Genomic DNA, 22,731 nt, shown 5'->3' with positions numbered 1-22,731 from the left:
TCTGTCACTTTAAGGTGAACTTAGTGTGCACAGTGTGTTGTGTACACTATGTGTGTGTACAGTGAGTGTGTACACTATGTGAGTGTACAGTGAGTGTGTGTACACTATGTGTGTGTACAGTGAGTGTGTGTACACTATGTGAGTGTACAGTGAGTGTGTACACAGTGAGTGTGTGTACACTATGTGAGTGTACACCATGTGAGTGTACAGTTAGTGTGTGTACACCATGTGAGTGTACAATGAGTGTGTACAGTGAGTGTGTGTACAGTGAGTGTGTGTACACTATGTCAGTGTACAGTGAGTGTGTGTACACTATGTGTGTGTACAGTGAGTGTGTGTACACTATGTGAGTGTACAGTGAGTGTGTACACAGTGAGTGTGTGTACACTATGTGAGTGTACACCATGTGAGTGTACAGTTAGTGTGTGTACACCATGTGAGTGTACAGTGAGTTTGTACAGTGAGTGTGTACAGTGAGTGTGTGTACACTATGTCAGTGTACAGTGAGTGTGTGTGTACACTATGTGAGTGTACAGTGAGTGTGTGTACACTATGTGTGTGTACAGTGAGTGTGTGTACACTATGTGTGTGTACAGTGAGTGTGTGTACACTATGTGAGTGTACACCATGTGAGTGTACAGTTAGTGTGTGTACACCATGTGAGTGTACAGTGAGTGTGTACAGTGAGTGTGTGTACAGTGAGTGTGTGTACACTATGTGTGTGTACAGTGAGTGTGTGTACACTATGTGTGTGTACAGTGAGTGTGTGTACACTATGTGTGTGTACACTATGTGAGTGTACAGTGAGTGTGTGTACACTATGTGAGTGTACACCATGTGAGTGTACAGTTAGTGTGTGTACACCATGTGAGTGTACAGTGAGTGTGTGTACACTATGTGAGTGTACAGTGAGTGTGTGTACACTATGTGAGTGTACAGTGAGTGTGTGTACACTATGTGTGTGTACACTATGTGTGTGTACACTATGTGTGTGTACACTATGTGTGTGTACAGTGAGTGTGTGTGTGTACAGTGAGTGTGTGTGTGTACAGTGAGTGTGTGTGTGTACACTATGTGTGTGTACAGTGAGTGTGTGTGTACACTATGTGTGTGTACAGTGAGTGTGTGTGTACACTATGTGTGTGTACAGTTTGTGTGTTGTGTACCCGTCCTCTCCTGCAGTGTAAACTCTCCGATGGTGTCGGGTGTGTAGCGCGGGGTCCAGGCTGCAGACAGGAAGTAGTTCTGGGTAAAGGAAGATGGGTCGGGTGGCGAACAGCCAGGCGGCGTCGGCAGGCATCAGAGGGAAGGCGTGGCCTAAACAGAAGCAGAACCACAACAAGCTGACAGAACGTCTGCTGGACGGACAGACGTGATGTTTAAGCTGCTGGCAGAGAGACCTTACTGTTGGTGGCAGGAGTCATCCTGGGGAGCCAGCGTCTGGAGGCCCCAGAGGCAGCAGGAGCAGGAGGAGGCTCCGCCCTCTGCTCCACCTCCTGCAGGAGATCCAGCGCCCCCCGCAGGTTGCACACTCTAAAAGAGCTGGGCAGAAAAACCTCTTCCCGACGTCTGGCGAACTTCTGCAGCTCCTCCTGGAGGGAGAAAAGGGTTTGTGTTGTGGTTTCCAGGCCAAGCTGGACCTGTACCACGAAGCAGGATCTAAACTCATCCAGAAAACTTTGGGGTTAACCCTGGGTTTCACTTCTTACCCGGGTACATCGCCATGGTAACTGATGCTGAACGGCTAACCTTCTACATTGTTAGGTGAGTGTACAGTGAGGTACAGTGAGTTAGGTTCTGTTCCAGATCAGAGATCAACTCCATGAAAACGCCGCGTACAGACCAATCAGCTCTCTGGAAAATGACCTCACCATCTGTAGGAGATCCCTCAGTTTAACAGGCTGCTTCATGTTGCTGCGGTGATACGGAGAAACTCTTGTAGGCTAAAGCGACATCATCATCCTACAGCAGGCTGATCAGAACCCTCAGGTTACTGTATCCTGCAGGTTTTACAGTAAACCTACTAACTGCTTTGAAATGTGTTTAATGTTTTTATCTGCTCCCAGTCTTTTTCAGCTGCCACAGCGTTAAAATGAACGGGTTTCCTATTTCTGACGTGAGGCTGAATATTATGAGCATGAGGGACATTTTAAAGTGAACGTTGGCTTATATTTTAGGTTAGTAGCTTCTTCTTATATCAGAGCCTGGTCCCGTTCTGCGGTGTGAGCAGGTAACGAGGAGTCTTCAGCAGCCTGAATGTTCAGATTCAGTCTTTCAGCCACTATCTAAACACATTTTATAGCATGAATGGATTTTTGGTTTCGTTGCTTTTAAGTTAATTTAGAACAATGTTTGGAACATTTTGAGTGCGTTAAATAAATGAATCTCAGTTTTTTAAAGTGAGGTGGAACGACCTCTTTTTCAGTACCCGAGTCCTTTAATGTGGAAACGCCGACACACGGCCGAGCTCATACAGCTCAGAGAACACATCAGATCAACACATTATTACAGACTACATCTGTTCATTTAGACATCCACACCGTCTGCGATGTTATCCCTCATCCGAGACACTTCTTCAGTTCAGAACCGAAGTAGTCTCTTGGATAAGGGACGAAACGTCTCCTAGTTTTTCCAGTCCAGTTGCCCTTCACCTCAAGCTTCGTTGGATAACTGTGACCTGGATGACTGAGAACCTCCGCAGACACCTGCCCGTGTCAGCTGCAGCTGTTAGACCAGGTCGTATTTCTGTAATGTTACAGTTTGCTCTGCGTCTGTAAAATATGATGCTCTGATGCCAGTGGACTTGTTTATGTCTGTGATTGGTCATCCGCTGCTAACTCCGCCTCTTTTATGTGAACGCGCTCACGGCTGGATAGGGAAGCCCTGGGTTGACTAAGGCTGCGTTCAGACTGCAGGCCTTCATACTCAATTCCCATTTTTCCCAGATCAGATTTTGTTTGACAGTTCACATTACTGTTTAAATGTGGCCCGTATCAGACTCCAGTCTGAACTGTCCGCGGCCTGAAAGTGACCCGCAGAAGACGAACACGACGTCACAGGCTGCAGAAGTAAACAGAGCAGCAGAGGTTTTTTATTGTCCTCTCACGGGTCACATTTCTCCCGAATTATGACAAGTGTTCACAACTTTCTGGCGCTGGACAACGCAACTTCCTCACAACTCACTCCCCCCACTGCGTCCGCTCAGACAAATCCTGTGGATTTCAGAAAGGGAATCTGTGAGCAGATGACGGTAGAGGAGAACAGACTGTACGAAGGTTAAACTACGACAGGAGAAGATGTTGGTTAGCTGAGTCGGTGTTAAAGGGAACGTGTTCTGTGCAGACAGAGTTTTTTCTCCGCCTTTCTAGTCTTTTTTCCCACTCAAAGCGCTTTTACACTACATCTGCATTCACCATTCACACACTGAGCCTAAGTGCTCAGAAACTAACATTCACACAGTCATACGCTGGCGGAACAGCCGCCAGGGGTTCAGTATCTTGCCCAAGGACACTTTGGCATGCAGCCTGGAGGAATTGAACCGCCAACCTTCTGATTAACGAGCAACCCGCTCTACTTCCCGAGCCACAGCCGCCCTGATGGTGACAGGAAATCATGAAAGTAAAGACACGTTAACGGCTAAATCTATAATGGTGGTCAGACCAGAATTTTGGTCAGACCAAAAGCGAAGCGAGCGTTCGGGGCGGTTAGTTTACATACAAAGTCAATGCAAAGATGCGTAGAGCCGCGATTTCCTGTCGGGCGGCGCAAAGCGACACGAAGAGGCCGGTGCCGGCGACGTGAAGGAATTTGCGCGAGTTGAATATTTTCAAGCAAAAAATTCGCATGATGCTGAGTCGCGATAGCCTATCAACGTTGAGATTGTCCGTACGTCACCGACGGCTTCAGAGCGTTGTGTGGAGAGGACCGGGCAGAGCGGGGGACTGAAAATCTGCAGGCCGGCTGAGAGCTGCTGAACTTGGGCTAGAGGAGCAGGGAGCAGCGCTGCAGCTTTCGGACAAATAAACACCCGTGTTAGGACTGGACTTTGCTCGCCACTACGCCGTTTGCTTGAGGGAGGAACTCGGAGTAAACTGCTTTTATTAAATTAGCTTTTTACTTTAGTTTTTAGGATTACAACATTGATTTATCTTCACTGGAGCTTCTCAGCAGCTAGATTCTGTGCACATCCGGTTCCAGTGTTGTTAGCGTTGTTTGGCACTACTTCATATTTTTATGAAAAACGGACAAAACTGGACATTACTTGGAGAAAAGAAAGCGAGGAGGTTGAACTACCTGGTGAGTTCAGAAAACTAACTTTATTCCAGCTGTCGTTGGTCTTTACTGTGAACAGGTTAGCATAGCATAGCCCTGATCGAACCAAACTCCATTCAGAAAACAAACATTTTAGAAGCTGCTGTCTTGCTGACAGACCTGACAAAGCATGAATTCATATGTTTAACAAATAGTTATTTCGGCATCAGTTTGATCCGTTTATTGCTACTTAATCACAGCAACATGTTTACTTTGGGTTCATACAGCTGGAGTAACGGCGAGTTGTGTTTATTCACGTTATCGCGTTAAAATCGCCTTCTCGCGTTGTGTGTGAACACTTGTACTTGTACGAATGTACTCACGCGAGGAAAGCATCACGAGGAGAAAAGTCGCGTTTGGTCTGAATGTGGTCTAATATCGTGGCGGCCGACAGAGCCGGGAGCCATGTTGGCATCGCATGGAGTGAATTTGTAGTCTAAATATTTTCACAGTGTTCTTACTGTAGTTCACATCTCTATTCTGTATTTTATGGGCTCTTCGTTTAAGTGTAATATGATGAAGATGTAAAGGTACCACTGCACGTAAGATCCACTGTTCTTTTCTCGGTTATTAACCCCACCCTGGCTCTGTATTTTTGGACATGTAAATAGTCGATCTAAATATGTGAAAACACTCAGAATTCAGTTCCAGCCTACAGACGGGGCTCCATCTCAGAAACTGTCCCGGTGATTAATTAAGATTCCTCTCTGAACTCCCAGAGACTGCAGGGCTCACATTCATTTCAGCTGCAGAGGAACAAGTATTAATACTTCTCCTTAGTAACGCTGAGTACAGATGCAGCGTAAATCACCATGGCAACAGACCTCGGGTTACACTGCCCACCTTGGTAGTACAGGTTAATCAGGGAGTTACACCTGAAGTTACCTGGATAAGACACGTACTCACTTCGTAGTACAGGCACCAAGTAGGTATGTGGTGTTGTTACTGACTGACCAGGTAGCGTTTGTGTTGTTGTTACTGACTGACCAGGTAGCGTTTGTGGTGTTGTTTACTGACTGACCAGGTAGCGTTTGTGGTGTTGTTTACTGACTGACCAGGTAGCGTTTGTGGTGTTGTTTACTGACTGACAGGTAGCGTTTGTGGTGTTGTTTACTGACTGACCAGGTAGCGTTTGTGGTGTTGTTTACTGACTGACCAGGTAGCGTTGTGTTGTTGTTTACTAACTAACCAGGTAGCGTTTGTGTTGTTGTTTACTAACTAACCAGGTAGCGTTTGTGGTGTTGTTACTGACTGACCAGGTAGCGTTTGTGGTGTTGTTTACTAACTGACCAGGTAGCGTTTGTGGTGTTGTTTACTGACTGACCAGGTAGCGTTTGTGGTGTTGTTTACTGACTGACCAGGTAGCGTTTGTGGTGTTGTTTACTGACTGACCAGGTAGCGTTTGTGGTGTTGTTACCTGACTGACCAGGTAGCGTTGTGGTGTTGTTACCTGACTGACCAGGTAGCGTTTGTGGTGTTGTTTACTGACTGACCAGGTAGCGTTTGTGGTGTTGTTTACTGACTGACCAGGTAGCGTTTGTGGTGTTGTTACCTGACTGACCAGGTAGCGTTTGTGGTGTTGTTTACTGACTGACCAGGTAGCGTTTGTGGTGTTGTTTACTGACTGACCAGGTAGCGTTTGTGGTGTTGTTTACTGACTGACCAGGTAGCGTTTGTGTTGTTGTTTACTGACTGACCAGGTAGCGTTTGTGGTGTTGTTTACTGACTGACCAGGTAGCGTTTGTGGTGTTGTTTACTGACTGACCAGGTAGCGTTTGTGGTGTTGTTTACTGACTGACCAGGTAGCGTTTGTGTTGTTGTTTACTGACTGACCAGGTAGCGTTTGTGGTGTTGTTTACTGACTGACCAGGTAGCGTTTGTGGTGTTGTTTACTGACTGACCAGGTAGCGTTTGTGTTGTTGTTACCTGACTGACCAGGTAGCGTTTGTGGTGTTGTTTACTGACTGACCAGGTAGCGTTTGTGGTGTTGTTTACTGACTGACCAGGTAGCGTTTGTGGTGTTGTTTACTGACTGACCAGGTAGCGTTTGTGTTGTTGTTTACTGACTGACCAGGTAGCGTTTGTGGTGTTGTTTACTGACTGACCAGGTAGCGTTTGTGGTGTTGTTTACTGACTGACCAGGTAGCGTTTGTGTTGTTGTTTACTGACTGACCAGGTAGCGTTTGTGTTGTTGTTACTGACTGACCAGGTAGCGTTTGTGGTGTGTTTACTGACTGACCAGGTAGCGTTGTGTTGTTGTTTACTACTAACCAGGTAGCGTTTGTGTTGTTGTTTACTAACTAACCAGGTAGCGTTTGTGTGTTGTTACTGACTGACCAGGTAGCGTTTGTGGTGTTGTTTACTAACTGACCAGGTAGCGTTTGTGGTGTTGTTTACTGACTGACCAGGTAGCGTTTGTGGTGTTGTTTACTAACCAGGTAGCGTTTGTGGTGTTGTTTACTGACTGACCAGGTAGCGTTTGTGGTGTTGTTACCTGACTGACCAGGTAGCGTTTGTGGTGTTGTTACCTGACTGACCAGGTAGCGTTTGTGGTGTTGTTACCTGACTGACCAGGTAGCGTTTGTGTTGTTGTTTACTGACTGACCAGGTAGCGTTTGTGTTGTTGTTTACTGACTGACCAGGTAGCGTTTGTGGTGTTGTTTACTGACTGACCAGGTAGCGTTTGTGGTGTTGTTTACTAACTGACCAGGTAGCGTTTGTGGTGTTGTTTACTGACTGACCAGGTAGCGTTTGTGGTGTTGTTTACTAACTAACCAGGTAGCGTTGTGGTGTTGTTTACTGACTGACCAGGTAGCGTTTGTGGTGTTGTTACCTGACTGACCAGGTAGCGTTTGTGGTGTTGTTTACTGACTGACCAGGTAGCGTTTGTGGTGTTGTTACTGACTGACCAGGTAGCGTTTGTGTTGTTGTTTACTGACTGACCAGGTAGCGTTTGTGTTGTTGTTTACTGACTGACCAGGTAGCGTTTGTGGTGTTGTTTACTGACTGACCAGGTAGCGTTTGTGTTGTTGTTTACTGACTGACCAGGTAGCGTTTGTGTTGTTGTTTACTGACTGACCAGGTAGCGTTTGTGTTGTTGTTTACTGACTGACCAGGTAGCGTTTGTGTTGTCGTTTACTGACTGACCAGGTAGCGTTTGTGGTGTTGTTTACTGACTGACCAGGTAGCGTTTGTGGTGTTGTTACCTGACTGACCAGGTAGCGTTTGTGGTGTTGGTTACTGACTGACCAGGTAGCGTTTGTGTTGTTGTTTACTGACTGACCAGGTAGCGTTTGTGTTGTTGTTTACTGACTGACCAGGTAGCGTTTGTGGTGTTGTTTACTGACTAACCAGGTAGCGTTTGTGTTGTTGTTACTGACTGACCAGGTAGCGTTTGTGTTGTGTTACTGACTGACCAGGTAGCGTTTGTGTTGTGTTTACTGACTGACCAGGTAGCGTTTGTGGTGTTGTTTACTGACTGACCAGGTAGCGTTTGTGGTGTTGTTTACTGACTGACCAGGTAGCGTTTGTGTTGTCGTTTACTGACTGACCAGGTAGCGTTTGTGGTGTTGTTTACTGACTGACCAGGTAGCGTTTGTGGTGTTGTTTACTGACTGACCAGGTAGCGTTTGTGGTGTTGTTTACTGACTAACCAGGTAGAGTTGTGGTGTTGTTTACTGACTAACCAGGTAGCGTTGTGTTGTTGTTTACTGACTGACCAGGTAGCGTTTGTGTTGTTGTTACCTGACTGACCAGGTAGCGTTTGTGTTGTTGTTTACTGACTGACCAGGTAGCGTTTGTGGTGTTGTTTACTGACTGACCAGGTAGCGTTTGTGGTGTTGTTTACTGACTGACCAGGTAGCGTTTGTGTTGTTGTTTACTGACTGACCAGGTAGCGTTTGTGTTGTCGTTTACTGACTGACCAGGTAGCGTTTGTGTTGTGTTTACTGACTGACCAGGTAGCGTTTGTGTTGTCGGTTACTGACTGACCAGGTAGCGTTTGTGGTGTTGTTTACTGACTGACCAGGTAGCGTTTGTGGTGTTGTTTACTGACTAACCAGGTAGTTGTGGTGTTGTTTACTGACTAACCAGGTAGCGTTTGTGTTGTTGTTACCTGACTGACCAGGTAGCGTTTGTGTTGTGGTTACCTGACTGACCAGGTAGCGTTTGTGTTGTTGTTTACTGACTAACCAGGTAGAGTTGTGGTGTTGTTTACTGACTAACCAGGTAGCGTTTGTGTTGTTGTTACCTGACTGACCAGGTAGCGTTTGTGTTGTTGTTACCTGACTGACCAGGTAGCGTTTGTGTTGTTGTTTACTGACTGACCAGGTAGCGTTTGTGGTGTTGTTTACTGACTAACCAGGTAGCGTTTGTGTTGTTGTTTACTAACTAACCAGGTAGCGTTTGTGGTGTTGTTTACTGACTGACCAGGTAGCGTTTGTGGTGTTGTTTACTGACTGACCAGGTAGCGTTTGTGGTGTTGTTTACTAACTAACCAGGTAGCGTTTGTGGTGTTGTTTACTGACTGACCAGGTAGCGTTTGTGGTGTTGTTTACTAACCCAGGTAGCGTTTGTGTTGTTGTTACTGACTGACCAGGTAGCGTTTGTGGTGTTGTTTACTAACTAACCAGGTAGCGTTTGTGGTGTTGTTTACTGACTGACCAGGTAGCGTTTGTGGTGTTGTTTACTGACTAACCAGGTAGCGTTTGTGTTGTTGTTTACTAACTAACCAGGTAGCGTTTGTGTGTTGTTTACTGACTGACCAGGTAGCGTTTGTGGTGTTGTTTACTGACTGACCAGGTAGCGTTTGTGGTGTTGTTTACTGACTGACCAGGTAGCGTTTGTGTTGTTGTTTACTAACTAACCAGGTAGCGTTTGTGGTGTTGTTTACTGACTGACCAGGTAGCGTTTGTGGTGTTGTTTACTGACTGACCAGGTAGCGTTTGTGTTGTTGTTTACTGACTGACCAGGTAGCGTTTGTGGTGTTGTTTACTGACTAACCAGGTAGCGTTTGTGTTGTTGTTTACTAACTAACCAGGTAGCGTTTGTGGTGTTGTTTACTGACTGACCAGGTAGCGTTTGTGTTGTTGTTTACTGACTAACCAGGTAGCGTTTGTGGTGTTGTTTACTGACTGACCAGGTAGCGTTTGTGTTGTTGTTTACTAACTAACCAGGTAGCGTTTGTGGTGTTGTTTACTGACTGACCAGGTAGCGTTTGTGGTGTTGTTTACTGACTGACCAGGTAGCGTTTGTGTTGTTGTTTACTGACTGACCAGGTAGCGTTTGTGGTGTTGTTTACTGACTAACCAGGTAGCGTTTGTGTTGTTTACTAACTAACCAGGTAGCGTTTGTGGTGTTGTTTACTGACTGACCAGGTAGCGTTTGTGGTGTTGTTTACTGACTGACCAGGTAGCGTTTGTGTTGTTGTTTACTGACTGACCAGGTAGCGTTTGTGGTGTTGTTTACTGACTAACCAGGTAGCGTTTGTGTTGTTGTTTACTAACTAACCAGGTAGCGTTTGTGGTGTTGTTTACTGACTGACCAGGTAGCGTTTGTGTTGTTGTTTACTGACTAACCAGGTAGCGTTTGTGGTGTTGTTTACTGACTGACCAGGTAGCGTTTGTGTTGTTGTTTACTAACTAACCAGGTAGCGTTTGTGGTGTTGTTTACTGACTGACCAGGTAGCGTTTGTGGTGTTGTTTACTGACTGACCAGGTAGCGTTTGTGTTGTTGTTTACTGACTGACCAGGTAGCGTTTGTGGTGTTGTTTACTGACTAACCAGGTAGCGTTTGTGTTGTTGTTTACTAACTAACCAGGTAGCGTTTGTGGTGTTGTTTACTGACTGACCAGGTAGCGTTTGTGTTGTTGTTTACTGACTAACCAGGTAGCGTTTGTGGTGTTGTTTACTGACTAACCAGGTAGCGTTTGTGGTGTTGTTTACTGACTGACCAGGTAGCGTTTGTGGTGTTGTTTACTGACTGACCAGGTAGAGTTGTGGTGTTGTTTACTAACTAACCAGGTAGAGTTGTGGTGTTGTTTACTGACTGACCAGGTAGTGTTTGGTGATGCCGGCTTCGTGGTTCAGGGCGTCCACACGGCGACTCAGCAGGTGAACCTGCGTCAGGAGCTGCACATGCTGAAACAGAGACAGACACATTTCAGACTCTACCTGGAAAAGCTGCAATTTCTGTTGCAGGTGAAGAGAACACTATCTGAAACCCCTGGTCCAGGTTCTGGGGAGGACACGTACCTGCTGTATCTGCTGCTGCAGCTGCAGTTTCTGGGTGTAGTCCAGGTGCAGGGCGGGGCGGACCCGGCTCGGCAGCACTAAGAAGGAGGTGATGGTCTCGGGTTGTGGGTTCGGTGTGCCCTTCAGGTTTGTGATGTCACGGCGATGATTGGTTGTGTCCTGCAGCGCTCTCCTCTGCTGCAGAGCTTCGTACTGTTTCCTCACCGTCTGCCGGCGCTCTGTTAGCATGCTGGCTAACGGTGCCTCAAAACTACAGACAGCAGAACACAGAGAGACCTGAAGACGTGAGGTTCTACCGGGTTCCCTCCCCACCAATAACAGACACTCAGCTGTTGTCTAGCACAAGCTCCACCTCCCTATGGAGGTACATGAGGGGTCACCTGAGGACATGTTTCAAAGATGAGGCCGCTGTCAATAAAGAGGTCACCTGGCAGGGGGCGGAGCCCAACATGGGCCACAGGATGTGTGCTCTCAACTGGGTTCTTCTTCATGTGTTCTGTGTGAAGAAGCAGCAGCAGAGGCCATTTCTCTTCCTCCTGACCCAAACAGCCACAGCACTTCTCTGCTGCACCGACCCGACAGGAGGAGCTGTGTGTGTGTTGGTTTACACCTGCGTGTGTGTGTGTGTGTTGGTTCACACCTGCGTGTGTGTGTGTGTTGGTTTACACCTGCGTGTGTGTGTGTGTTGGTTTACACCTGCGTGGTGTGTGTGTGGTTTACACCTGCGTGTGTGTGTGTGTTGGTTTACACCTGCGTGTGTGTGTGTGTTGGTTTACACCTGCGTGTGTGTGTGTGTTGGTTTACACCTGCGTGTGTGTGTGTGTGTTGGTTTACACCTGCGTGTGTGTGTGTGTGTTGGTTTACACCTGCGTGTGTGTGTGTTGGTTTACACCTGCATGTGTGTGTGTGTGTTGGTTTACACCTGCGTGTGTTCTTGTTTACACCTGCGTGTGTGTTGGTTTACACCTGCGTGTGTGTTGGTTTACACCTGCGTGTGTGTTGGTTTACACCTGCGTGTGTGTGTGTGTGTTGGTTTACACCTGCGTGTGTGTGTTGGTTTACACCTGCGTGTGTGTGTGTGTTGGTTTACACCTGCGTGTGTGTGTGTGTGGTTTACACCTGCGTGTGTGTGTGTGTTGGTTTACACCTGCGTGTGTGTTGGTTTACACCTGCGTGTGTGTGTGTGGTTTACACCTGCGTGTGTGTGTGTGTGGGTTTACACCTGCGTGTGTGTGTTGGTTTACACCTGCGTGTGTGTGTGTGTGGTTTACACCTGCGTGGTGTGTTGGTTTACACTGCATGTGTTTGGTTTACACCTGCGTGTGTGTGTGTGTTGGTTTACACCTGCGTGTGTGTGTAGTTTACACCTGCGTGTGTGTGTTAGTTTACACCTGCGTGTGTGTTGGTTTACACCTGCGTGTGTGTGTGTGTTGGTTTACACCTGCGTGTGTGTGTTGGTTTACACCTGCGTGTGTGTGTTGGTTTACACCTGCGTGTGTGTGTTAGTTTACACCTGCGTGTGTGTTGGTTTACACCTGCGTGTGTGTGTGGTTTACACCTGCATGTGTTTGGTTTACACCTGCGTGTGTGTGTGTTGGTTTACACCTGCGTGTGTGTGTTAGTTTACACCTGCGTGTGTGTTGGTTTACACCTGCGTGTGTGTGTGTGTTGGTTTACACCTGCGTGTGTGTGTTAGTTTACACCTGCGTGTGTGTTGGTTTACACCTGCGTGTGTGTGTGTTGGTTTACACCTGCGTGTGTGTTGGTTTACACCTGCGTGTGTGTTGGTTTACACCTGCGTGTGTGTGTGTGTTGGTTTACACCTGCGTGTGTGTGTGTGTTGGTTTACACCTGCATTTGTTTATGTGTGAGTGTATAATTGTGCAGGGCTGTTACCTTAAAGCCTGGGGAACATTGAATTTGGTTCCAGTTTGTGACGGGGTCTCCTCCTGCTGCAGCTGCTGCTCCTCCTCAGCCGCCATCTCTTCTTCCTGGAGCTGTACAGTGAAGAGACAGAGTCCAGACTGGTCACAGAGTCCAGACTGGTCACAGAGTCCAGACTCGTCACAGAGTCCAGACTCGTCACAGAGTCCTGGTCAACTAAAATCTGAACTTGGGGTCTACTCATGGAGGCTAAGTTCCTCAAATGTTGCTGAAGTTGCTGAAAAAGTTACCCAGTTCTCCTCAGACAGGCCTGATTTCTAATCCGGACTGTTTGTATGACAGGTAAACACAAAAAGCCAGACAACAATAAGAACTGTAGGAAACAATGAGGACTGATCAACATGTGTCTAAGGCTGCGTTCAGACTGCAGGCCAAAGTGACCCAAATAAAAAGATTTTTCCCGTATGTGACTCAGATCTGATCTTTTTAAATGCGACCTCAGCCTGGACACTCAGGTCGCATTTGATGCAACTTTGACGTCACTGCAGAGCAGCAGTTCTGCAGTAGACGGAGCCGCGATGAACGAAAAAGCTCCACAAAAGCCTTTATTAAACACATGGCTCTCTTCCTCCTCTACCTCGCCATCATCAGATTCCCTTTCTTACATCTGAAATCCATCGGACTGGAGCTCACATGTGATTTACATGCATGCCGTTTGTCTGAGCCGAGAGAGAGGGAGGGAGTTGTGGGGCAGTTGCGTTGTACCGCGCCAGAAACCGTAAAGAAAAGTACAGAAAGTGAGTATTGTGACTCCACCACCACCATCATCGTCGTCGTCATCATTACAATAAAAAACGGGAGTCTCCCGCAAGCTAACCAGAGCTATCCTCTGCTGCTCTGTGTTTACTTCTGCAGCCTGCAACAGCTGCTGCTGCGTGTGATGTCCTGTTAGTCTTCTGCTGCATGCAGGTCACTTTCAGGCCACGGACAGTTCACACTGTAGTCTGATGTGGGCCACATTTAAACTATAATGTGAACTGTCAAACAAAAAAATCTGATCTGGGGAACAAATCTGAAGTGAGCGTTAAGGCCTGCAGTCTGAACGCAGCCTAAACGTCCTGCGTGAACACTAGAATCATCAGCAGAGCTCTACTCACTGTGTCAAAGAGCTCCTCCAGCAGCTCATTCACTTCCCTCTCTGAAAAAGAAGAAGACGTGTTCACACTGCACAAGGAGCAGACCAGGGAGAGCTTCGGGACCCAGACCACAACACTTACTGGTGATCTGGACGGCCCGGTCCGTCCTGTAGTCCTCCAGGTCTGGTTCATCCGGGTCATCCAGGAAGTTGTACTCTGGGTCGTCATCGTCATCGGCTTCCTCTGAGAAAACAAAGCCGCTCAGTCAGCTGATGTAAACATCAGTCCGGTGTGAATCTGATCAGATGACTGTTACATTTTTTACATTCATTCATTTAGCTGACGCTTTTATCCAAAGCTAGTTACAATTGCTATTTTATGTCAGAGGTCACACGCCTCACCACCCCTGAATCAATCCTGACATTTGAAACTGAAAGAGTCCTGGAGCCTGAGCTGGCGTGACAGGACCGGCTCTGTGCGAGCTGCTGACGGATACTAACGTTTCACCTGGTTCACAACATGCAGATGAAACGAAGCAGACCTTTATTTTTTTATTTTGACCTCTGACCTTCATTATCGGGGGTCATAAGACTCTGCAGCCACTTCGTCCAATGACGGTCCTCCTCCCGCTGGGACTCGTACATGTCAGGTGTGATGTCAGGGGCCAGAAGCTCCGCCTCCAGCTGACCCAGAGGAACGTTAACCAGACGAAGTTTGGAGCGCGTGCGGTAGGCCAAACAGCCTTCATCAGCAACTCCACCACCACCATCATCGTCGTCATCATCATTATCAGCTTTTCCGTCCAGAGGCTGAGGAGAGACACACGAAGGTTAAGGTTACTGGCGGGGGGGGGGGGGGCTGCTCTACTCTTTCTCCGTGTTGATGGTCATTGTTAGCCTCGACCTGGTCAGAAAGTATCACCTGAAGTGCTGGTTTGACTGCAGACGTTTTGATTCCACTCGATACCGGCGGTTATGGTACCTTAAAGGTGGCGAGCTGGCCCCCAACTGGTCAATCGGTGCATCCCTAGTTTTAGGAGTGGCCACTCTACTGAAACGGCTCTGTTGTCTTAGGTCAGCTGACGCTGCAGCTCGGGTCTTATCCTGCTCGACCCATCAGCCAATCACAGGATCCTGCTATCTGCACTCTCAGCAACGGGCATCTCAGGCAAAGCACTCATGTGGTTCGAATCCTACCTCTCTGGGCGATCCTACACTGTGTTGTGGAAAGGACAATTGTCCTCGTCCCACTGCCTCTCCACAGGGGCCCCAAGGCTCAGTGATAGAGCCCCTTCACTTCTCAGTTTACACCACCTCACTGGGGCCAATCAGTCGCTTGTACGGCTTCTCTCAACGCTGCTACGCAGACGATGCGCAGCTCTACCTATCCTTCCCGCCAGACGACCGACTGTCTCTCGGACATATCTGCATGGACGAAGTCTCGCCACCTTCAACTAAACCTCTCTGAGACTGAACTCTTGGTCATTCCAGGCAAGCAATTTATCCACCATAACATCACACTACAACCTGGCTCCTCAGTCGTCACTCCAACCAGCGTGGTGAGAAACTTCATGACTGACCAGCTGTCCTTCTCATCTTGCTGCTGTCTCTCCGTCGTGACGCTTTGCTCTATTCAACATCAGAAAAATCAGCCCCTCCCTCACTCAGCACGCCACCCAGCTCCTGGTACAGGCCAGGCCACTCTTCCCTCCAGCTCTTCAGCTTGTGAAACCCCTACAGATGGTTCAGCAGTCTGGTTTCTGATCAGCCTAAAAGGACTCATGTTCCTCCATTACTCAGTGACCTTCACTGGCTCCTCGGGGCCTCCAGAATCAAATCCAAGTCCCTGATGCTGCATACAGAGCTACTACTGGGTCTGCAACATCTACCTAAACTCCATAATTCAAGCCTATGTTCCTTCTGGGCCACGGTGCTCCTCGAACGAACGCCGCCTGGCTCTGCCATCCCTTCACACAAAGCGACCTCAGTCCCTGTTCTCATCTGTGACACCACGATGGTGGAACGCGCCACCACACGCCATCAGAGCAGGAGCGTCCCTCTCTGACTTCAAGAAGCCCTCTGATAACACAAACCTATGACATGCACTTCCTGTCCTCTTCTTCACCTGTCCCCTCACAGTTCTCTGGTAGTGTTGGCTCCTTTTCATTAACTCGTACTTCCCCAGGGTAAATGGTGGCGGAGGTAAGGTTTGGTTATTTTTAAGTGCTGTGCAATTACTGTCACGGGAAAATTACATCAGTTAGAGGCTCTGAGTTTTGATTACAGTTAACTGTCCAGCCCTGAATCTTACTGCTATTTATTGTGTCTTTGGTCTGGGGGGTTATAAGTGTAGGCGGGTCTGGGGGGGTTACCCGGTTGGGTCTAGGTAGGTTTCCCGGTTATAGGTGTAGCTGGGTCTGCGGGGTTACCCGGTTGGGTCTAGGGGGTTACCCAGTTATAGGTGTAGCTGGGTCTGGGGGGGTTACCCAGTTATAGGTGTAGCTGGGTCTGGGGGGGTTACCCGGTTATAAGTGTAGCTGGGTCTGTGGGGTTACCCGGTTATAAGTGTATGCGGGTCTGGGGGGGTTACCCGGTTGGGTCTGGGGGGGTTACCCGGTTGGGTCTAGGCGGTTACCCGGTTATAGGTGTAGCTGGGTCTGTGGGGGTTACCCGGTTATAAGTGTAGCTGGGTCTGGGGGGGTTACCCGGTTTTAAGTGTATGCGGGTCTGGGGGGGTTACCCGGTTTTAAGTGTATGCGGGTCTGGGGGGGTTACCCGGTTATAAGTGTAGCTGCGTCTGGGGGGTTTCTCGGTTATAGGTGTAGCTGGGTCTGTGGGGTTACCCGGTTATAGGTGTAGCTGGGTCTGTGGGGTTACCCGGTTATAAGTGTAGCTGGGTCTGTGGGGTTACCCGGTTATAAGTGTAGCTGGGTCTGTGGGGTTACCCGGTTATAGGTGTAGCTGGGTCTGTGGGGTTACCCGGTTATAGGTGTAGCTGGGTCTGTGGGGGTTTCTCGGTTATAAGTGTAGCTGGGTCTGTGGGGTTACCCGGTTATAAGTGTAGCTGGGTCTGTGGGGGTTACCCGGTTATAAGTGTATGCGGGTCTGGGGGGGTTACCCGGTTATAGGTGTAGCTGTGTCTGGGGGGTTTCTCGGTTATAGGTGTAGCTGCGTCTGTGGGGTTACCTGGTTATAGGTGTAGCTGCAGTCCAGCTCCTCTTCCACAGCGTTTAGTCTTTCCAGGAAGGAAGACTCAGGAGCAGAGAGGAGGTGTTGCGGAGCGAGGCTGGAGGTCGTCACCTGTTCCCGTAGGTGTCCCGGACATCTCTAAACAACAGGGCAGAGGTCAGGCTACCTGCAGCGCTTTGAGGTCAGTGTACCTTTAGGGGTCAGAGGCCAGGGTACCTGTAGGGGTTCATCGGTCTTCTGGTCTGCCAGAGGTTGAGAGTTCTGATGCATTCTGGGAGGTGAAGCCAAGCTCTCTGCATCGCTGAGGAAAGTCTGCACACACACACGGTTTCAGTCACAAAAGGAAAGTTCTGGTGTTCAAGCCTGGCTCTTAAACCTGACACCAGATCGGTTCTGGATCGGAACTTTTAACTCTTCACCTCAGCTGGATACACGTTACGCTCTGCAGAGAATCCAGAGAGAACCTAACCTCCAGACACTGAATAAGCTAACCGACATAGAGCGCCTGTAGTTCAGGCCTCAGCCGTTCACTCTGAACACAAAACTGTGACAGAAACTAATGAGACAGGTGGGAAGTTACAGCTGCTAGGAAAGGTCAAAGAATCACTCGCCTCCTCAGCAGTGTCCTCCTCCTCTTCCTCATCAGGACAATACTCTTCATCTGACGAGTCTTCATCCTCCTCAAGATCAATGTCAACAAACTGAGGAGGCTGCAGGAGAGACAGACAGGCAGTCAAACAGTCAGACAGAACGACAGACAGACTGAACGACAGACAGAACGAAAGAACGACAGACAAAGACAGACAGACCAACAGACAGACTGAACGACAGACAGAACGAAAGAACGACAGACAAAGACAGACAGACCAACAGATAGACTGAACGACAGACAGAACGAAAGAACGACAGACAAAGACAGACAGACCAACAGACAGACTGAACGACAGACAGAACAAAAGAATGACACACACACACACACACACACACAGACAGAACAACACACAGACAGACAGTCAGACGCTGGGTGTGTTAGTTTACCTTGACTGTGTTCAGTGCTGACAGACTCCAGTTCAGCGGCTGCAGACAGACAGACAGACAGACAGACAGACAGGTAAAAGGCAGTTCCATTAAACCGATATGTTTTCAGTGTCAGGAGGATTGAGGGAGGTTGAGTTCACCTGTCCCTGCTGGACGGCCTGTTTCAGTCTAGATCGAGTCATCTTTGGCTCCTGATGGAAAACAAAACACGATTCTTTAGCCTGACAGAGTTCATGTGTTTAAGAAGCTTCAGCTGTGATTTTGCACTTTTATACAGTACTAATTAAAGATAGAGAACAGAGAGGAGTCTGTCAAACAGCTGCTTATCATGTTTGTGTCACCTGATGAAGGAGGGTCCAGGGTTCTCTCTCTGTTAGCTCTGTGTTTGGTCTCTACCAGCTGCACAGGCAAACACCTGGCTCTGTAGCTGCTAAACGCTGCTCTCTGTTCACCAGCTGCTCTCTGACCGACTCTAACTTTGCGCCTGAGCAGCTCATGTACAGGAAACGTTAGAAAAAACAAAACGATGAGCTGACAGAGAGAAAAAGCCCCGAAACAGCTGGAGACACTTTTCTGTGAGTTCATCACTAACACAGACACTTGAACACAGAGACACCTGATTTACTGCTGTTGTATAAGACAGAAAAACATGGAGACTCACAAACATGGGCAGATCCTGAGTGTCTCTGATGGTAGCTTTCATCATGGCCACCACGTGCTCATGGGTAATCACCTCCTGACAAAATACAGACAGGTGTTACAGTTGTACAGACAGGACTCACACAAGCTGTATCATGTTCTGTGTGTGTTCACCGTAAAACAGAAGCTTTAAAGAGGTCATGTTCTGCTTTTTGGCTTTTAATGTTCCTTTATTGGGTTATAAATATTTTCTGTGCATGTAACCCTTACCCATGCAGCTGAGGGTCTGTGCTGCAAGACGTTCTACCCGCGTTAACTCTAACTGCGAGTTACCTGCAACACGTTCTACCCGTGTTACCCGCAACACGTTCTACCCGCGTTAACTCTAACTGTGCGTTACCTGCAAGACGTTCTACCCGCGTTAACTCTGTGCGTTACCCGCAAGACGTTCTACCCGCGTTAACTCTGTGCGTTACCCGCAAGACGTTCTACCCGCGTTAACTCTAACTGCGTGTTACCTGCAAGACGTTCTACCCGCGTTAACTCTAACTGCGTGTTACCTGCAACATGTTCTACCCGCGTTAACTCTAACTGCGTGTTACCTGCAACATGTTCTACCCGCGTTAACTCTAACTGCGTGTTACCTGCAACATGTTCTACCCGCGTTAACTCTAACTGCGTGTTACCTGCAACATGTTCTACCCGCGTTAACTCTAACTGTGCGTTACCTGCAAGACGTTCTACCCGCGTTAACTCTGTGCGTTACCTGCAAGACGTTCTACCCGCGTTAACTCTAACTGCGTGTTACCTGCAACATGTTCTACCCGCGTTAACTCTAACTGCGTGTTACCTGCAACATGTTCTACCCGCGTTAACTCTAACTGCGTGTTACCTGCAACATGTTCTACCCGCGTTAACTCTAACTGCGTGTTACCTGCAACATGTTCTACCCGCGTTAACTCTAACTGTGCGTTACCTGCAAGACGTTCTACCCGCGTTAACTCTGTGCGTTACCTGCAAGACGTTCTACCCGCGTTAACTCTAACTGCGTGTTACCTGCAACATGTTCTACCCGCGTTAACTCTAACTGTGCGTTACCTGCAAGACGTTCTACCCGCGTTAACTCTGTGCGTTACCTGCAAGACGTTCTACCCGCGTTAACTCTAACTGCGTGTTACCTGCAACATGTTCTACCCGCGTTAACTCTGCGTGTTACCTGCAAGACGTTCTAGCCGCGTTAACTCTAACTGCGTGTTACCTGCAAGACGTTCTAGCCGCGTTAACTCTAACTGTGCGTTACCTGCAAGACGTTCTAGCCGCGTTAACTCTAACTGCGTGTTACCTGCAAGACGTTCTAGCCGCGTTAACTCTAACTGTGCGTTACCTGCAAGACGTTCTACCCGCGTTAACTCTGTGCGTTACCTGCAAGACGTTCTAGCCGCGTTAACTCTAACTGCGTGTTACCTGCAACACGTTCTACCCGTGTTACCCGCAACACGTTCCACCCGCGTTAACTCTAACTGCGCGTTACCTGCAACACGTTCTAACCGCGTTACCTGCAACACGTTCTAACCGCGTTACCTGCAACACGTTCTAACCGCGTTACCTGCAACACGTTCTAACCGCGTTACCTGCAACACGTTCTAACCGCGTTACCTGCAACACGTTCTAACCGCGTTACCTGCAACACGTTCTAACCGCGTTACCTGCAACACGTTCTAACCGCGTTACCTGCAACACGTTCTAACCGCGTTACCTGCAACACGTTCTAGCCGCGTTACCTGCAACACGTTCTAGCCGCGTTACCTGCAACACGTTCTAGCCGCGTTACCTGCAACACGTTCTAGCCGCGTTACCTGCAACATGTTCTAGCCGCGTTACCTGCAACATGTTCTAGCCGCGTTAACTGTGCTGTTAGCTGTGTGTGTGGCGCTCACATGCAGGATGGCGCGCACGTTGCTGGACGTCAGGTTATGCTGTTTGGACTTCCTGTCCAGGTCGATGTCCAGTCGTCCCAGTTCATCGTCACTGGATTCGCTGGTCTCCATGGTGACCACCTCCTCAGCCATCACTCCACCACCTGAGGAGACGACGGACATCACTTTAAGGTCAGCAGGGCTCGACAACAGGGGCCAGTAAAAAGTAACATCGGGACAGTTGAACTAGCAACTCACTGCTCCGATCAGGCCAGTGCAAAAACACATAAAAATAAAAACATGAAACTCAACATCCTGAGGTTGTTTTGCAGCTTGTGGCGCGCACCGATGTCCAATCCAGAGTTGTAGTTACGTGATGAGAGGTTGTCAAATGTTATTTTTCTAATCTCAGTCATGTGGCAACCTCTGGGTCAAAAGTGAAACCATGCAGACGGAACTTAAAGCTGCATCCTCTCTAACGGCCAGCAGGGGACGAGTTCCATTGGTAAAATGTTTCTACTTGTCAGCTGATTTATTCCCTCAGTAAACACTTTCCTGATGAGTTTCTGGTCTCAGTCGCTAGTTTCAAGTCTTCTTCAACACAGCATGATGTTCATTTAGTAAATTATGGTCCCATTTAGAGGAACAGAGACCAGGAAGCAGGGGAGGCTTTAGGGCGGAGCTACAAGCTGACTGACAGGTCGCTACCATGGCAACCTGTTCATCAGGATAGAGGCGACTCGTGTCTTCTGCTCTGTGTACATTTTTCATAGATGGCTGTCAGCAGGAGAGAGAGCACGTCATGTTTGAGTCTGTTAGTATGTTTTGTTTTAAAAGTAAATTGTTTTGTTAACTTTTTTATTTTTTATAATTTTAACTGTGTTTCTTTATATCCAGGATGTATTTAATAAATGATTAAACGCTTTTCGAAGGAGGGACAGTAAAAATGATCTTCGGGCCGGTGAGTTTCGAACCCACTGGCCCGGTTGAGCCCTGGTCAGTCAGACGCTATGAAGCTAAAATCAAACACTTTACTCTGGGGCTGCACGATTTGGACAAAAGGTCATACTGCGACTAATAATGAGTATGCTTGGTTAATTATCAAGGAATGCATGAAATACTGACATTTTGAAATGTGTATTTCTCAACTTGAACAAAGTCAATCTATATTTATAACAATAACAAGTATAACAGATGTGAAACAGAACAAGGGGAGCTTGTTGCTCTGCAGAGGAGGCGGCTAGAAGCAGCACATGTTGGTCCACCAGCTCAGTGTCCATCTGTCCACAGCAGAGTCTCTGTCCACAACCTGGAGGAGGAACTGTGCACCAGTGTATTAAATAAAGAGTATAATATTTAGTTAATAGTTTACTGTTAGTATAACAATAATATGTCAAATACTACATTCATTCGGATTTTTAAGAATATTAAGAAAAAAACTAAATAACTGACACGCCAAAATTACGTCGGTCAGAGGTTCTGAATTTGGGTTTCGAATCCTTTCGAGTTGATCGCCCAGCACTACTGCAGGTGTGGCTCCGCCTCCGTCTGGGGTGGCGACGGGGCAGTGGATTAGACACATGCCTTTGGTGTGAGAGACCCAGGTTCAATTCCCACCGCGACCCACCCACCAATGTGTCTATGAGCAAGACCTTTAACCCCTCGTAGCTGCAGAGGCGTGCGACAGATACAGCAGCTGTCCGTCGCTTTGATAAAAGCTTCAGCTAAATGAATACATGTATTTAGACTAACTCCTTATAAACACACTGACGCAACCATGTTCATGATGTCATCGTGATGTCACCACGTTCTGACAGGAATTGACTGAGGTGGAAACGGTCGTCGCCGGGCGTCTCTGTAGCAACACGATGCTTCACTTATTCCGGGATGTTGTGACACATTTGACCTTCATAGAAACCTGCAGCTCCTGATATCTGGATTGTGATTTAAATGTTATTAACAGGAAGTGTTCAGTTCTGTGTCACCTGAGACGGGTGGTCTTATCTCTTCCCGTCTGTCCTTAGTGGAACTTCCTGTGTGAGCTGTGGACGCCGTCTTAGACTTCCTGTCCACTCTGAAGACCGTGGCGTCTCTGGCCGCCCTCAAAGACTTGGACTCCAGAGGACAGACGTCTTCTTCTGCAGGCCGCCGCCGCTCCATCTGCTGCAACACACAGAGGAGGACCGATCATCAGTGTTCAGTACATAGTGAAGACAGAGAGACAGGCGGGGGTTTGGCCCTTTAACTAGCTCGGGTTAAGCTTTAGAAACCGGGCCAGCTCACACTGACCCGGGTTAGTGACCCTGACCTGTCTGATATCAGCTGTTTGTTTTCAGTGAGGAACCACCTCGGATACTCAGCTCAACGC

General features: G+C 48.1%; 1 protein-coding gene across 1 annotated transcript in view; it reads right to left on the bottom strand.

Annotated features, from left to right (window-relative positions):
- The window catches only part of LOC119898369 (GON-4-like protein), a 32,756-nt gene that overhangs the window by 6,086 nt on the left and 3,939 nt on the right, over window positions 1-22,731 (bottom strand). The window contains 16 exon segments of the mRNA XM_038712579.1: window positions 1,167-1,317; window positions 1,406-1,592; window positions 10,362-10,448; window positions 10,563-10,812; window positions 12,459-12,559; window positions 13,604-13,644; window positions 13,724-13,825; window positions 14,151-14,391; window positions 16,768-16,908; window positions 16,987-17,082; window positions 17,382-17,480; window positions 17,809-17,847; window positions 17,949-17,999; window positions 18,470-18,544; window positions 20,385-20,527; window positions 22,349-22,523. Of these exon segments, the coding sequence (XP_038568507.1) occupies window positions 1,167-1,317; window positions 1,406-1,592; window positions 10,362-10,448; window positions 10,563-10,812; window positions 12,459-12,559; window positions 13,604-13,644; window positions 13,724-13,825; window positions 14,151-14,391; window positions 16,768-16,908; window positions 16,987-17,082; window positions 17,382-17,480; window positions 17,809-17,847; window positions 17,949-17,999; window positions 18,470-18,544; window positions 20,385-20,527; window positions 22,349-22,523 (1,979 nt within the window).

The sequence above is a fragment of the Micropterus salmoides genome, unplaced genomic scaffold, assembly GCF_014851395.1.
Source record: "Micropterus salmoides isolate LMB-PRFRI ecotype aquatic unplaced genomic scaffold, ASM1485139v1 Ms_hic_scaffold_11, whole genome shotgun sequence".
Classification (NCBI taxonomy): domain Eukaryota; kingdom Metazoa; phylum Chordata; class Actinopteri; order Centrarchiformes; family Centrarchidae; genus Micropterus; species Micropterus salmoides.
The sequence above is the reverse complement of the archived record's forward strand: the minus strand, read 5'-3'. Positions and strand labels throughout refer to the sequence as shown.